Source organism: Gastrolobium bilobum, unplaced genomic scaffold, assembly GCF_033153095.1.
Source record: "Gastrolobium bilobum isolate Gb01-03AN ecotype WA unplaced genomic scaffold, APGP_CSIRO_Gbil_v1 utg100677, whole genome shotgun sequence".
In the NCBI taxonomy this organism is placed as follows: domain Eukaryota; kingdom Viridiplantae; phylum Streptophyta; class Magnoliopsida; order Fabales; family Fabaceae; genus Gastrolobium; species Gastrolobium bilobum.
The window spans coordinates 1-17,798 of record NW_026897762.1 but is presented as its reverse complement, the minus strand read 5'-3'; the positions used below and the strand labels follow the sequence as shown (position 1 = coordinate 17,798).

The window sequence follows — 17,798 nt, the reverse complement described above, 5'->3', positions numbered from 1 at the left end:
TTTTTTTTATATTTAGTTATTAAAATAAAATTAAAATTAAAAAAAAGTGTAAAATACGTGTCAAAGCGTTGACCGCGTGTCAAAAAAGATTGATTGCGTGTAAAAGAAAACATATCGAAGAGTTGACCGAGCATAAGACACTTGTCTGAACTTGTTGATGTGCGAGAGGCAAAATTTTTAAAAGAACGCGTATCCTTGCTTTTGAGCTCAGAACCAGGTCCACGCCGGAGTCAGTAATTCAATATATTTCCAAGGGCTATGACTGTAAATACACACATGTATTTTTCTCCAATTTTATTAAGTTGTAAACGCTTGAAATAGTAAACTCCGCACGTTGTAGAGTTGAGTTATGTCGTGTTTAGGAATCAAAACCAAAGCTGAGAACAAAAGAACTCCCGAGATTGTCGCTTATTTTCGGAGTTATTCCCGTTTCGTTTGTTCCTAGTTTTTGTTTTCGGTCTCTGTGTTCTCTCTCTCTGTCTGTGTGTCTTTGCTTTGGGTAAGGTTCTTTTGTCTCTCTTTCTTGTGGTGTTGTTCCATCTGCCATGATTGGAAGTAAAGATCTTCTTCCCAATGGGGTTGACTCTGAGGGTGGAAACTCAAGGACGAAGGAGTCACAGAAGCATGATTTTGGGTATGGCAAGGAAAACACAGAAGAGAAAAAACTGAGTTATCCAGAGAAGGGTATTGGTTTTTTCAAAGATTCAGAGGTGGTTGTGGATGGGTTTCAGTCAATACCCTCAAAAGTTGGGAGTTTTGGGTTGCAAGAGTTGACCCTCAGTTACCTCTGTGATAACCCAAAATTGGACCTTGTTAAGAAAGAGGTTGTTCCTGATAAAAGCTTGACTTTCAAAGGTAAAGAAGTTATCATTTCTGAGAATTCAAATCAAGATGAGAAATGGGTAGAAAGAGATTTTTTGAGTTTGAGTGAAACTAAGGAGAACTCTTCAAAGAGATCCATTGAGGAAGAGGAGGGTGAAAGGGAAAAAAATAGGGGCAAGAAGCAGAAGCTTGAGACACTTAATCTCTCTCTTGCTTTGCCTGATGTGTCACTTTCTCTCACAGCTTCAAACGCTATACAAAATGGTGACCAACCTGTTAGGCCAAAACCTAGCAGGCCATCAACAACTACGCACAATTCATGTTCAAATGATTATACAACAGCTTCACTATCATACTCTTATTCTCACCCCTTCTCACACAACCAAAGTTGCTCACTTACACGTAATTCAACAGAGAATTTTGAGTATTCATTGAGCAAAGATGATCAAATTTGGTATTGTGGGGAGGGGACTAATGGATCAGTTCATAGTAGGTTCAAGCCAATAGGAGATGGGGTTGCTTTGGCCAATCATGGTGGTGGTGTTGGCCTTAATTCGTTTATGCAAGGGAATAATAGTCAGTATAAAACTACTAGTTCAGATAACCATTCTTTTTTCCCCTCGGATTTGCCTGCTAGGCCAAGATTTGAAGCTCAGTCAGAGGGCTCAAGGGGAAAGAATTCTGAGCATGTGAGAGGCTTGGAAGTTGTAGATGGTGGGAAAATAATGAACCTTTCTAGACCAGAGAGAATTCTTAGGGAGATTGTTTCTGAGTCTATCCCATCCATGGCATTGACATTTCAGGAGTTTGCTGATGAAGTCATAACATCGATTAAGGAATACTTGAAAAAACTCTTTGAAATGCCAGAGAAGAAAGAGGAATTAGTGAACCTCCAGAACCGGCTTGAGAGAAGATCTGATCTTACCAAAGAAACTCTTTCAAAGTGCCATAAAGGGCAATTAGAGATTTTAGTTGCTATCAAGATGGGGCTTGGAAGTTTCTTATCTGACAAATTTCAATTCTCTGAGATGGTGGAGGTTTTCTTGTATATAAGATGTAGAAATGTGAACTGCAAGAGCTTGCTTCCTATTGATGACTGTGACTGCAAGATTTGCTCTGGAAATAAGGGATTTTGCAGTTCTTGCATGTGTCCTGTTTGTTTGAACTTTGATTGTGCAAATAACACTTGTAGTTGGGTAGGTTGTGATGTTTGTTCTCACTGGTGTCATGCTGCCTGTGGCATTCAGAGGAATCTAATCAAACCTGGGCCTAGCTTGAAGGGTCCTCCAGGGACCTTTGAGATTCAGTTTCATTGTATTAGCTGTGGACATGCTTCTGAAATGTTTGGGTTTGTTAAGGAGGTCTTTGTGTGTTGCGCGAAGGATTGGGGCCTAGAAACCTTGATGAAAGAGCTTGATTGTGTAAGGAAAATTTTCAGGGGAAGTGAAGATCGCAAAGGGAAGGAATTGCATATTAAAACCGATGGCATGCTGTTAAAGCTTCAAGCTAAACTGGTATCTCCTTTGGATGCCTGCAATTACATCATCAAGTTTTTCAGCTGTAAGTTTCTGAACCTTGGTCTTTACTTTTCATATTCAATTTATCTGTTAATTTAAACATTTATGTTAGTCACGCCATTGCATGAAAACAGTATTCTCATTATAGGAAGGGATTGCAGCACTATTATTTATTATCAGTGAGTGCAAAACTAGTAGGATTATCAATAAGGATGGACACAAATTTGATGTGGTGGAGAGAAAGCATTGCTGCTGAGATATGAAGAAAATTAAAAGAAAAAAAGAAGTAATAGTAACAGACGATGAGCATTTTATCTTACTATTGAACCTTTAAAATGAGTTATCTTTCCATTTCTTATATTTTTGTAGCCACTAATTGTTTCAGGAAGAAAATTCAGGGCAAGATGAGAATTGATTTGGTTACTAAGAATGAGAATTGAAAACCTTAAATTTTGTTGATGTTATATGTTTTCTAGAGTGGATTATATGGAGATTGAGAATGCTATGTATAATATAAAACGATTTTCAGATTCGACCAGATGTTCTATAACATCAAATCAAGCTATGTTGAGTATTATATAAGATTAGTTATCTTCCACATCCAGATTCACCTTTATTTGTACAGCTTGGATATTTACCCCCACCCCAGGCTTCTTATTGATGAGAGGTGTACTTTTGGTGACAGCATATTGCTGACATTTGATCTCTAACTGATTTAGGATTTCAAGGTCATTTGACAATTGGGTTATGGAATGATTTTGTAATTAAGGGATCGGTTAGTTGTTTAGCATAGATTGTAGAAATAAAAGAAGATGAATGTTCTTTTAACACTAAAAAACCACTCCCCGTTAAACCTGACTAGCGAGTGTGGGGTGGAGGTAATCCTTGTACGCAGCCTTACTCTTGCATAATTGCAAAGAGGCTGTTTCCTGGATTCGAACCCATGACCTTTTGGTCATGAAAGAACAGCTTTACCACTGTTACTATATAATAATTAATTCTAGTCTTCTGATGCTTGATTTACATGGATAATGAATTATGTTACGTTGAGAATTCATGCCTAATGTGACCTTGTGTTCTTTCGATCAAATGTCCCCACAACTATGTATAAGCCTTCTTCAGCTTTACCTTATCTCTTGCTTAGCTTATATTAACTTTTTGTGATGATGAATGCTTGTTTGATTTAATTATACATTTATACTGATGATATCTGATATCTAACTTGAAAGATTTTTCTGATAAATAGATGCGGATGGCATGTCAGACTTTCCTGCTTCTGGTATATCTTCAAAGGATTTGTCAGCATCTCAGGCTAACATTACAAAGGACACAGCATCTCTTTCACAATCTCATTCTCTAATACCAAAATATACTTATGACTTGAGCTATTCTAGGTCCAATGATCATCATCAGAAAGACCTCAAAACCTCCCTCTTAAGTGAAGTGAAAAATGAGACTGATTTTCAGTTGGGGAATTTATTAAGGGAAGGTGGGCTTGAAAGCTTGGAGAGCATTGTGAGGATAAAAGAGGCTGAAGCCAGAATGTTCCAAACCAAGGCAGATGAAGCAAGAAGAGAGGCTGAAGGGTTTCAGAGGATTTTCAGAACAAAGGCTGCACAGATGGAAGAAGAGTATGCTGAGAAGTTTGGCAAACTCTGTCTGCATGAGACAGAGGAAAAAAGGAGGAAGAAATTTGAGGAATTCAATGTCTTAAAAAATTCCCATTTTGATTATGATAAAATGAAAATGAGAATGAAAGATGAGATTGATGGTTTGTTGAAGAGAATGGATGCAACAAAACAGCAATGGTTTTAGTGTTTTTTTTTTTTTTTTTCCTAAAAGAAAATTATTTTTCTTTCTAAGAATACTGGTAAAATGTGTGTAATTTATTGATTTTCTGCCATTGGAATTTTATCTGTTTCTTATTCAGAATATATAATTTTCTATTGATAAATTCAAGAATAAGAGTGTTTTGTCCTTCATATTTTTCTTCACAAAATTGAGAGTGCAGAAACATGAATCTAGCCATGTTCTTCATGAGAGCTTGCACTTCATGTTTATATAACTAAGACAATAAATTACTGTTGTATATAGATTTCCCTTCTTTCTCTCTAAGTTGCATTTGATTTGGCAATACCAGCTCTTAATTGGTGCTTACCTAATATTTAACAAGAAACAAAAATCTTGGAAACCAATATATATTTGCTAATTTGTTGAGTTGATCCATATGCTTGATAGATTCCCTAAGCTTTTCATGACATTGTGATGTTGGACAATTTTAAGAATATGTGGGATCTTATCAATTATTTTGGGGTTTAATATCTATCATGTTATAGGAGATAAAATTATCTCACACACGTAACAATATATGGGGCACAATTGGCTAAGGGTTGAATGGGTTTAAATCCTATTGGGTGATGTGAAGATTTTGTTGGTGAATGATATATAATCCCTCTCAAAAATCCTTAAAGAAGTTGGGAGATCTTCCTTGACTCTGGTGGGATACCGGTATCTAACGCCACTTAAACTTTTTGCTATTAAAAAAAAAAAGTGCAGAGCCTATTTTTTTTTTCTCTTTTCTATTCACAAGAATTTCATACACTTTGTGTTGGAGATAATTTTATCTCTTATAAACATCAAACCGATTATTTTATGCATGAAAAACACTGCTGGAGAGAGTAAAAATGTTTGATATGATTAGTTGTAGGACTCTTAGCAGATGGGGCATAAAGGAGAATAATGTTCAATGGTGCCCTCACAAGATATTATTATTTTGGGAATAATATATTTGAGCACCAGTTATTGCGTCTTCGTGCATCATAGGTGGCTAGGTGCAATTGTGTTAAGCATTTTTCTAACCATTTCCACCATTGAAACTTGTTCATCAATGTGGTAGTGAAAGAGAATATGATTACTACCACTCAAATCAGTGTGTGACTTCTAACCAACCAGCTCAAATTGGATTCTTCACGTTTCATTCTTATATGTACTATTTTATTTCTCTCTCGGATTGACTTTAAGCAAACATACCATATTTATTATACTGCTTTAAAAATTTTAAAATTTTATCTACCAAAAAAAAAAAAAAAGTTTAACTAAAAATAATGGGGTTGGGATTTGAGTATGAGTTTGAAAAATTATGAATTCAAAATCTCAACCGATGCTAATTGACTTAAATGGAGATTTGACGGATAGTTAACTAATTATCCGATTCAAACAACTCTGAATGAACAAACCCATTTAATTAGTTTGATTTTGATTATTAAGATTATCATATAAACCCAACCCAATAAATATCCGCAAATTGAAGTCACTTAACACCTTAGTGGTCAAAACTATAAAGTTCATCTTACATTGAATCGAATTCACATCATGCTTGATAAATGCAATGATTATATGAGGGTTCACAAGGCTAAAAGTTCTTTCACTATTATTATCACGATAATTTTAAAATTTTTATATACTTTTTTTTTAGTTTCTGACTTTTATTCATTTATTTCTTTCTTGGTTTTTTATTTTTTTTTCTAAATTCTTTTGGAATTTTTTAATTTTTTCAACACAACAATAGCGTTCATTCATTTTTAATAAATAAAATATATATACTTTACTTTTAAAAATACGTTATTAAAATGCCTTAAAAATATTATTCTATTACGTATTTATAATTCCATTCTTTAAATCTTAATTTTGTAACTTATAATGAAAAATTCCAATAATTTTTTTTGCATACATCAATGAAAATTGAATACTTAACTTAATACAAACTGGTCAGATACCTTATCACTAGATGAATCTAGTGGCTTTGAAAAATTCCAATAATAATATTGCAAGTTGCTAATATTTTTAAGAAGATTTTTAACTTACTAATTTCTGAATTTATCATTCAAATATTTCAATTAACGTTTATATTTTGGATCAATACATCATAATCCATCCATTAGTAATCGCTTATGGTTTTCCTATACAATCACATACATTAAAATCTTTATTAAGAACCCCCAAGGGTAGCTCAGTTGGCAGCTGAGCTCCTAAGGGATTGCTTGGTGCAGGGATCAAACCCTGCCTCAAGCAGTTTCTTGGAAAATCTTTGGGGGCCAGAGGATAAGGCAAAAATCTTCGGTTGGGGGATTAGTCTCGTCCTTTCTCCGGTTGCGAAGCTTAGTGCACCCACTGTTACAATGAGAGGCTAGCCCAAACGGGCCGTACCCCGAGGGCATGGTGCCCGGAGAAGGTTGAATGAGGATACCTCCTGACAATGTACCAAAAAAAAAAATCTTTATTAAGAGGTGTCAAATAGAAAAACTAGATGGGCATCCCTTTCCCCCGCTCATAATTATATTTTTAATGCTATTTGTTTTGGATACTTATTTTAGGCTCAACAGTTGAACCCTATGCTACTAAACTCATATCTAGAACCTTCTAAAAAACATCTATTAAAGAGTCATAGAGAGTCAACAAGAGAATGTTCTTCTCCCTATGCACCTGTTGCCCCTGTACACAGTTGGGCAGCATGCCTTGACAAGACAAGGCTAGTGAATAGCAAAAATGACCTCTCTCTCATGCTTGGGCAGAGATTTTCTCTTTAAATACCCCCTCTCACATTGAGGATGAAATCGCTTCTTCCCATTTGCATGTGTTGTTATTCTGCCTCTATGCAGAGCCATTCTAACCTCATACCCTCCCCCTCTCTTGATGCACACCATGAGAAGTCTCTACAGTGCTTTGATTTCTACCATTGTCACTATGAGCATCCGTAGATTGACATACTTTACCTTTCATGGGACACATTTATGAACCGCCTCCGGTACACTATTTTAACTAAAGCTTTTTGTGGAACAAAATCTAACAAAGTAGATTTATTGAATTATGAAAAGGTGATAAATTTTTGAAGTTACAGAAGATACTTGTTGCAACAAACTCAAATATATTCAAGAGGAATTTCTTGGGAGAATGACAGAGAGGCTAACAAAGACAGCAAACAGAAAGAGTAATAAACCAGTGAAGTTCACAATTAGTGCCTCTTGGTTGCGGAATAGCCCTATAGAATTAAAATATTCAACCAAACCGGACTCAGCTGTGCCAACAGCAAGTAGGAAGATGACCATGCCTATAAACCTGTGCCATGGCAAAATCATAGCTCTCGCAGACATTTCTGCTCCTGGGAAGAAATAAGCGAAGAAGGCCAATATATACTGAAAAAATGAAGAAGAAAAAAAAAAGTTTTACACTGGTTAATTCAACATGGACCATGGTATCCAAATTCAAATTACATGTTATGGTGACTTTACATCCTATCACAAGAAGAAAAGAGGGATAAGTATGTTTAGGAATATGGAAGATTTGTTTTTTTTTTTTAATAAAGCACGTATATTTCTCATGGGAGGCGATTCTGTTTGTGTGGATCCAGATTAAGGCTTTAAGGGCTCGTTTGAATGAGCTTTTTTTTCTTCAAAAACTGTTTTTTTAAGAAAAAAAGCACTTCTCGTTTTTAGTTCGTTTGGATGTCTGCTTTTAAAAAAACAGAAGTCACAAAAAAAGTCAAAAACTTAATTTTTCCGGAAGCTAAAAATTTTAACTTCTAAGAAAAGCAAAAGTCAAAAGTCAAATATTTTTTTTCAAAAACTAAATATTTTTATAAAAATATAAATAGCTTTAACTTTTATAAAAAGCATTTCTAAAATAAGGAAGAGATAAAAGTTACTTGTTTGAAAAGCGCAAACAAATGAGCTTTAAACCCATCCCAAAAATAATAGTGGGAAGGATCGAATACATGCTCTCACCTTAACCTGCTCAGCTCCCATGCGCTAATTTACTATCATTTGGTATAGATGAAAGATGTTAATAATGGAATTACCTGCAATCCAAATAAGCAGATTGCTGAGATGCCTAGCCAAGAGTGTAATGTATACATATTAGGAAGACCCGCCTCTTTCTTAAATTTGAAAACTGCAACAATTCCTGATATTCCAGCTGCCATAGCTATCAGATGCAATAGGAGATGAACCACCTTTGCTGAGCTTCTTTTTCCAGGGATGGACTTGTATGCCATTATAGCTGTTACAACTTACCAATATTATTGTTGAACAAATTATAACAATTATTGAATTCAAATGGAGACACATGAACAATTGTGAAAATTTTAGAATTTAAGTGTTGACCTCATAGCATTAATTACTCTAAAAAATTTAGACTCAAGTCACTATAAGAAAATCAAAATCAAAATCAAAAAAGAAAACAAAGTCTCAACCCTTATATACAGCGGAGCCAGAAATTTTTGTTAATGTGTGCACACTTAGGTGGGGGTTCGGGGCAGCGCCGTCGAAGATTTATTTAAAAGAAAAATTTAAATGTATTAATTGTAAGGGTTAATTGATCAAAAATCTACCTTTGTCGATGTCTATTTGATCCAAAGTTGATCAAAGATCTATTTGTCTACACTCTAAAATGTCACTTTTGCTTCACAAAAAAACGTGAAAAATCTCGTGTAATTCTTCTTCACTTGATGAAGATTGAATTTCAAGAATCATTGATGTCTATTAAAGTTTAGAGCTAATAATGTTTATGTTTCAAAAAAAGAAGAAGAGACAAAGCAATGGAATAGGATTTAAGCTTTAAGCTTTTAATTATTTGGATTGGTTAGGTTGGGTTGAGCCTATGTTTATTTTATTTTTTTCAATCTTCATAATTTTTTTTTACTTGACCTAAATCACCCACTCCTTTGAAAAAAAAAAAATTCTCAAATTTTTGTGTCTGCATGTGCAGACACAGACACAGGCAACGGCGCCGGTCCGCCTCTGCTTATATATGTATGCAAATCCTACTGGCCATTGTTATAAATTATGAGCAATCAAAAGAAAAAAAAAAAAGAACTAAAACAAATAGAGCTATGCTTACCTTCTCCACCAACTAAAATGAACCCAATTACCATTAGAAGTGGATGCAGCTGCAGATAAAAAAAAAAAAAAACTTATAACTAGCTAGATGGTCAAATGAATTTCATAGTATATGATCAATTACATGGCTTGAACAACTCACATTGAAAATCTTGGTTTTGTTGGAAGAAATTAAAGCAACACCTTCACGGAAGTGTAGCAGCCAAACTAACACAAGGGTCGTTATTGCTATGAATGACAAATGGGCAAGTACAATAATTGGAGTCACTTTAACTTGGAATCCACGAGACATTTTTGCTCAACTCCAATTGTAAATACTTCTACAAAGTCACCAATTAGAAATTTGTATTAGTAATTGAATGCAAAATGGATCTAAAGAGCCTAAGATATCCCTTCAATGGTTCTATATAAATAAAAAGCAAATTTATTGAAGAATCAAACTCTGTATATGAAGATGATAACAAAAACGAATCTATAACCGTCTGGCCGGCAGGTAAATTAAGTGGTGACAAGTTCAATAACAAGAAGGACTTACTCTTGTTTTGTTATGATCATTTCGATGAGTTAATGTTTACAGTGATGAAAATTTAATATTGATCAATGGCTTGGTTGATCAGGAAACTTGCCTTTTCAGCCAACAATTAAAGGACAAAAATGCTAATAAATAATATATGTAGTAATCAATAATTCACCATATGTATATTATTTGTTTTTTTTTTTTGAGTTAACCCTTATGTTGCACCGACACTGATACGGGACACGATATACGACACGACACGATATTCCGACACGTTAATTTTAAAAAATGTTAAATTTTGACACGTTAAGACACGTTTTGGTATTATATAATATTTTTAATTTATGTAGTGTATATTATATTTAGTATTCAATAATTTAACAAAAAAATAAAACTAAACTTATAATACTCATCAATTTTGCAAACAAACATAATATATCCTAAATGTTTATATTAAACTCAATAAAATCGTAATCGTAATTTAATGAATCTAATAGTTGGAACTCAAAATGCAACCAACGTAACATTTGAATCTTTTTTGAGTCTTTGCAACGAGTATTGGAGTGTCGGGAAGTGTTGGAGTATCGGGCAGTGTCGGACACGACACGTCAAGATTTTTGAAGTGTCGGTGCTTCATAGGTAAACTCAACCTTAATAGTTAATTATTACCTCTTTGAGACGAGTTGGCTCCTCCCGATATTCTCACAACTTCAACTCTTTAAGCCGGCCATGAGACTAATCCGGAGTGTGGGGTGGGTTAGGGATGAAGATATTTAAACCCCTCCCAAAGATGATATGTGAGAATCGAACCGAGATCCTTTTCTTTCCACTTACTTAGCTATCACTATTTAATATCATATGTATATTATTTGTGTGTCCCTTCATATGTTCCATTTTGTATCTTCTAGATAAATGGTTAATTAATATTCGGAAACCATATGTAGAAAAAAAGTAATCAAAGCATTGGATTTTAATATTACTTATTCAGCTGTTTCAGTCGTAATATCATCTGGCATTTTTCTGCGCGTCCTTTTGCGGGTGCATAACACAAAAGTTACGGGTATTCCTTCATAAAAATCAAATACTATTTTAGCTAGGTTCTCAAATGGAATAGTTTTGTCACGAGCTGTTCCAAGCTGTAGTAGGTGCATAGGTTAATTAACATAGTCTAGTGCAATTTATAGGATAATATCTGATAGTATAAAATTTAATAATATAAGATCTGATTGTATAAGAGATGATTAAATTTTAATATTATCCACCATTTGACATGATATTGTATAAGATAATGTAAAATAACAAGAGACGAGAGGAACATTGAAATAAATCTATATATTGAATTGATTCAAAAAAGTATAATATATAAAGAAGTATTAATGGGCTTAGCCCAAACCTAACTTAAATCATAATGAAATAAGGAAATAGATTTTTACACATAATAAAGATATCCTAAAGATATTCTTTCCAACACTCTCTCTCAAGCTGGAGCGTATAGATCATAAGCAACAAGCTTAAACAAAAAAGACTAAGAAACATAATATCAAAATAGACGAGTGGAGGTTGTAACAACTCTACAACTCACCATAAAGAAAAATAACAAACATAATAAACTAAAATAAAATATTATATATATCTCGAATACTGCTCCTCAAGATAGAGGGACACTTCATATTGGGAAGAAAGAAAACTAAAACGAAGTTTCACGGAATATAAGTCGGAGAAATCGACAGCAAATCAACTGAAATGACCATCAGTTTGAAGAGCTGGTAAAGAGACGGTGCTGGAATGGACATCAGCAAAGGAAGAAAAAGACATCAGCTAAGGAAGGGCTCGAAAAAAGACAATATTGCAAATGGAATACAAGCCAACGGAGCCAGTGTAACTGGAATAATACGCGGACTATACAACAATGAAGATAAATGCTGCAACAATAAGACAAGCTGACGGAGCCAGTGTGACTCGAATAATCTGCAGACCAGACAACAACGGAGATAAATGCTCCCCCTGAATGGGAGGCCAAAATAAAGCCAAATAATGATAAAAATAAATCAAATACAAGCCAAATCAGACTTGAATAACACCACAAGCATATGTGGGAATAAAATAAAATTGGCTAATACAAGCCACAAAATAAAATAAAAATAAAAATAATAAATCAACGAAGAAGACGAAAACATAGCCAGAAGAAACAATATATAATATAAGATAATAGCATACAGTGTTTGGGAATGCATTGAATAATACTAGATAGAATAATTTTTTTTGACAAAAACACCTTTTAATAAAGAATTTAAATAATTCTTCCAAATATGTTATATAATATTAACTTTTATAAAAATCTATTAATTAGTGTGTAAAAGAAATAGGGGAAGGATCCGTTTACAAACTTTTTTGAATTTTTTTACAAATTACACTATGTTCTCCCGGGAGAACATAGTGTAGTTTGTAAACAAAAAAGTTTGTAAATATAACCTGCCCCAAAGAAATATATTAATTTTTATAAAAATAAATTTTTTTAATATTTTAAAAATTAATATATTTAAATTTTTTACAATATATTAATTCTTGAGAATTGCACAAGTCAGCGATGTTAATACATCAATCCCTTATCAGGCCTAGTCACACCCCTTTAGACCTGATTAAGCTATACATCATTTTGATGTGTTAAGGGATTTTATTGCATAAATTTATACTATACGATAGTCACACCAAACAACTAAAAATATCATAATATATAATATAAATCTATACTATCAAACCTTATATACATCACCCCTAAAAGTTGCATCTCCTCATTCATTTCTTTGCTTTCCTAGGTATATACCTATATCCTACTATTTCTTTTTGCGTGGCAAAGGATGCTCGGACATTTCACATATACATAGATATTTTCCTAAATGTGAAGTTGTTTTATTTTTTTTATTTTTTTTTATTTTTTTTATAACAATTTATTTTTATTTTTTAAATAAACGTAAAGTTGTTTGGAAATGGATCGATGCACCTATTCATAAGTCACGACAATATTATATAGGAGTAACGTTTCGACAGCAGGAAATAAAGTTATTTTCTCAAATTTTAAAATAACTTCATTTTGATATTTGAAAAAAAAAATTAAGATATTTTAACTAAAATTTATAATATAAGAGAAAAGTGAAATTTTTAAAATACTTTCATTTTTTTTCCCTAAACTCCAAAATTACATTGTTTTAGGGTTTGTGAAGATAATTTTATCTTGGGTTTAATTTTTCTAAAGTAACTTTAGAGAATTTATCTGCAGTTTCAAAAAACAACTATGTACATCAGAAAATACATAGTTGTAATCAGAATTTTTTTTTTTCTCTCCGTCACATCAGTCGATAGTTCTAAGAAAAGAGAAAATTTTTGCAGCTTTAAAAATATAACTATGTATTTTTGGGAGTACATAATTATATTTTTTAGATAATATCTCTAAAGTAACTTTAGAGACCATTTTCCCTTATATCTTTTATTGTAGGAGAAATAATTTTCCCATACTATATTTTTGTAAATACTGTATTATTTTTTTATTCGCGCGACTATATGACATTTTAACAGCTTGAATGCAATCATAACTCATAATTAACATTGACATATTCTGAAATCCAAATATCCCAATCCCACCAAATAATAGTAACTCAGTTGACGTATGGGAGCTGAACAGTGGGAGTGAGAGTATGTGTTCGATCTTCTTCAGTTACCATTGATAAACCTTTAGTTTATCTTATTTTATAGACTAAATTAATATAAAATATCAAGTTAAATAAGTCAAAAACTAAGGTTTAATATAATAATCATGAACATTATCTGAATTTTTGTTTAATGGAATCATCTTTGCTATTTTTTAGGGATTTGTTGACAAAAGGAGTCAAAGATGAAGATTGGATAAATAGAGATCACAACTAGAAAAGATAAGATCAAGAGATGATAGAAGAAGATCAAAAACAATAAGATTGAGGATCTTATCAAGTTGTTAGAAGTGGGAGCTTAAGCCCCCATTCAGAAGCTTAAGCTCCCTAAAAACGCAAATAGCTACTGCCTCTGGGCGCTTAAGCCCCCAACTCAGGGCTTAAGCGCGCCACAAGAAGAAAAAGTTGTCGCGAGGAGCGCGCTTAAGCGCCCTTCAGAGCGCTTCAGCGCGCAACGCGAATCAGAATTCACTGTCCTAGGGCGCTTAAGCGCGCTACAACAGGCTTAAGCACCCAGACAGATCCAACTTAGGCCCATTCGAGTTTTCTACTAGGATACGAACTCTTGGCCAATAAAAGGGCCATTGGGGACCAGAAATACATAACTTTTAGATTGCTAAACAACTCTTGGGTGCTTGGAGGCGGAGGGAACGCGAAGAAACATCAGATTCATGTTCGTGAGCGGCGGAGACGGATCAACGTCAAGTGTTCACTGGAGATTTTGAAGATCCACCAATCACCTATGGAGTTTGGGGGAGCCTTTCTATTTTCTTTTGTTCTTGATTTTGCCATGTCCGGCTAGTTCTTTAAGTAGTTAGGGTTAGATGGATTTTAGTCGATTTATTATGCTTTGAATAATTCGTACGTTAATTTTCCTTTTTATCATGAATGAAGTTATCTGTTTTTAATGCTTTATATAGGCTTGAATCTTATATAATGATCATCGGTAAATGCATGACAATAGGGATGTTGGTGTGTGATCCATATCTGATAACTTCATCGTAAACGCTATGATTCTAGGAATAGACATAGAATTTGCGTAACCTTAAGATTCTTGAACTTAATGCTTGCATTCTTGGGGAATAACCGGGGAACTAGGGTTCTTTCAAGTTTGTAAAGGTTTTAGGGTAACAAGGGATTGAGCTCTAATAACACGCGAAAGAATTGGTTAGATTGATATTAAGGACGGTTAACGTAAAGAAGGACTTTGAATCATAATAAGGAGATTAAAGGAAATCGAACCCCTAGCTACGTTCTTTTACATTCTTAAATCACATCTTTAATTTCTTGTCTTTAATTCTTGCAAGTAATTAGCTTAATATTTAATATTTCAATTTTACAATTCAAATCCTGTTTCCAAATACACTTTCGATTGTCCAACTAAGTTTGCGATAGTGAATTAGTGCTTGAACCGTAATCCTCGTGGGAACGATCTCTTACTTAATCATATATTACTTGTACGATCGGTGCACTTGCCGTGAGTAGCAACAAGTTTTTGGCGCCGTTGCCGGGGATTACTATTTCAACATTAATAGTAGCTATTAATTCTTTAGATTGGACCTTATTTTCTGTTATTTAATTTTCTGTTATTTAAATTCAGTTTTATTTTCTTATTTTATATAATCTATTTTTCTGGTTTATGCGAGGTACCGTTGACACCGATTCCTTGCAATTCGACCCGGAGATAGAGAAAACAGCAAAAAGAAACAGAAAACTTGCTAAAGAAAGAAGACAGCAAGAGAAAGAAGCTTCAAGCTCAACAGAACCGAGAGAAGAAGCAATGGGAGACAACAATGTACCTCCACCACCTCCGAGAACGTTGGGAGATTACATGACTCCTGCTCGAGTTCCACAGACGGCGAGTATTGTTAGACCAAACGTGGATGCTAACAACTTTGAACTCAAGCCGGCACTTTTACAATTAATTCAGAAAGACCAATTTGCCGGAGGAAGCACTGAAGACCCTTACATCCATCTGGAAAACTTCTTGCTATATTGTGATACCTTGAAAATGAACGGGGTGTCTCGGGATGCTATTTTGCTCAGGTTGTTCCCATGTTCACTTAAAGACGAAGCAAGAGGATGGTTGCAATCGTTACCTCAAGGAAGCATCACTCACTGGGACGACTTGGCAACCAAATTTTTGGATAAATTTTTCTCATCTTCGAAGATGGCAAAGCTCAAGGCGGATATCACTTCTTTTGAACAAAAAGAAAGTGAATCTCTATACGAAGCATGGGAAAGATTCAAAGGACTGCTCAGGAAGTGTCCCCAACATGGCATTGAAGCCTGGGAGCAAGCGAAAACCTTCTTCCAAGGGATGACGCCGAACACAAGAACAGTGGTGAATGCTGCATCAGGAGGGTCCTTGAAGACAAAAACTCCAGAGGAAGCCTTGGAATTACTAGAGTCTCTAGCCTCTCAGGAGTATGATAATGCTCCCGCACCACAGAGAAGAGCGGGGATTATGAAGCTTGATGGCTATGATGCCATCTTGGCCCAGAATGATCAGATCCTACAGTCCAATAAGAAACAGCAACAACAACTAGATGCTCTCACAAAGCAATTTTCTGATTTTCAAGTTTCTTCTAATACTTCAGTAGCTCATGTTAATACTTTTTCTATTGTTTGTGATATTTGCGCAGGTGCTCATACTACTGATGACTGCAAGGCACCCGAAACTGCGGATGTTAATGGAATTTGGCATGATCAGAAAGTTCCATATAATCCAGGGAGGAACCAATACGGCAATAACCAGAATCAAGGGTGGAGAAATAAAAATCAACATCCAGGATTCAGTTATAGCTCGAATCATCAGCTAAATCCTCCTATGCCAGCACCACAGCAACCTCCACAACAATCAGAGTGGGAGAAAGCCTTTGCACAACTATCCAAGACCACATCAGACTACGTTCAAAGTACCAATGCATTCAGGGAAGACACTTCAACCTTTATGCAGGAGACCAGGGCCTCATTCCGGAATCAAGAAGCCTCTATCCGGAATCTTGAAACCCAGATCGGTCAATTGTCAAGGCAGTTCAATGAAAGAACCCAAGGCACTTTCCCGAGTAATACAGACGTTAATCCAAACGCACACTGCAAGGCCATTACCACTAGAAGTGGCATTGTAATTGAACCTGTGATTAAGCCTTCAGTAGAGAAAAAGAAAGTTGAGGGACCTGCCATTGAAGAAGAAAAAGAGAAAGAAGTTGACAAAGAGCCTACTGCAGAGAAAGCTGTTCCAGAAAAGAAAGAGTTCAAATGGGAGAAAAAGAAAGCTCAAGAAAGACAAGAAAAGCCATTGGAGCTCTCACCTTATGCAAGAATTCCATATCCGCAGAGGTTCAGAGAGGAAAAGTTCATGAAAGATCTCTTATCGAAGAAACGTAAACTGAAAGAATGTGAAACAGTTACGTTGACGGAAGAGTGTAGTGCTATAATTCAGAAAAAGTTGCCTCCAAAACTTGAAGATCCTGGAAGTTTCAGCATTCCCATAGAAATTGGCAACATTGATGTGGGAAAGGCGTTATGTGACTTGGGAGCTAGTATTAACCTTATGCCATTATCCATCTGCAAGGCTCTGGGGATTCATGAATTAAAGCCGACCAAAGTTTCACTGCAGCTAGCAGACAGATCTACCAGAAGGCCAGATGGAGTTATTGAAGATGTCTTGGTGAAGATTGATAAGTTCATATTCCCTGCAGACTTTGTCATCTTAGACATGCAAGAGGATGCTGAAATTCCCTTACTGTTGGGAAGGCCCTTTTTAGCCACTGCAAGGGCTATGATTGCTTCATGTGGAGCAGGGTACAGCTGATGTTGCGGGTTAATGATGAAACCGTAAAGGTTCCAGGTGCACCAAAGGTTGAATTGAAAGAACTTCCTCCCACTTTGAAATATGCATTTCTTGGAGAAAGCAAGACATACCCGGTGATCATCAACATAAATTTATCGACCGCCGAAGAAGAAAAATTATTGAAGGTGTTGAGAGAGCACAGAACAGCTATAGGATGGTCTATTACAGACTTGAAAGGAATAAACCCATCTTTTTGCACTCATAAAATATTGATGGAAAATGATGTCAAGCCAGTCAGACAACCACAGAGGAGATTGAATCCAACTATGAAAGAAGTTGTGAGAAAAGAAGTCGTGAAGCTCTTGGATGCTGGTATGATTTATCCAATCTCTGATAGTGCATGGGGGTGAGCCGGTACAAACAGTTCCAAAGAAAGGTGGGATCACAGTGGTACGTAATGAAAACAATGAGTCGATTCCTACAAGAACTATTACCGGCTGGAGACGTGCGTCGACTACAGGAGACTAATGCCGCTACAAGAAGAATCAT

At 35.0% G+C, this 17,798-nt stretch overlaps 3 protein-coding genes and 1 non-coding gene across 4 annotated transcripts; 2 read left to right on the top strand and 2 right to left on the bottom strand.

The window, feature by feature from the left end:
* Positions 1-357: 357 nt before the first annotated feature.
* Positions 358-4,223, top strand: LOC133309990 (protein OBERON 3-like). The gene is made up of 2 exons (XM_061510870.1): positions 358-2,382; positions 3,586-4,223. Exons 1-2 carry the CDS (start codon positions 546-548, stop codon positions 4,152-4,154), a joined length of 2,406 nt encoding a protein of 801 aa, XP_061366854.1. The 5' UTR covers positions 358-545; the 3' UTR covers positions 4,155-4,223.
* A 3,044-nt stretch (positions 4,224-7,267) lies between these two features.
* On the bottom strand, positions 7,268-9,524 carry LOC133309992 (probable ascorbate-specific transmembrane electron transporter 1). Its single transcript, XM_061510872.1, has 4 exons — positions 9,375-9,524; positions 9,234-9,282; positions 8,194-8,393; positions 7,268-7,531 (listed from the first exon to the last, which is right to left on the bottom strand). The coding sequence occupies exons 1-4, from the start codon at positions 9,522-9,524 to the stop codon at positions 7,268-7,270; spliced, it is 663 nt and encodes a 220-aa protein (XP_061366856.1).
* Positions 9,525-15,629: 6,105 nt separating this feature from the next.
* LOC133309993 (small nucleolar RNA R71) lies at positions 15,630-15,736 on the bottom strand. The gene has a single exon (XR_009751385.1). It is a non-coding gene; the product is annotated as a small nucleolar RNA R71 (small nucleolar RNA).
* Positions 15,737-15,773: 37 nt separating this feature from the next.
* Positions 15,774-17,270, top strand: LOC133309991 (uncharacterized). Its single transcript, XM_061510871.1, has 2 exons — positions 15,774-16,521; positions 16,645-17,270. Exons 1-2 carry the CDS (start codon positions 15,774-15,776, stop codon positions 17,268-17,270), a joined length of 1,374 nt encoding a protein of 457 aa, XP_061366855.1.
* Positions 17,271-17,798: the final 528 nt, after the last annotated feature.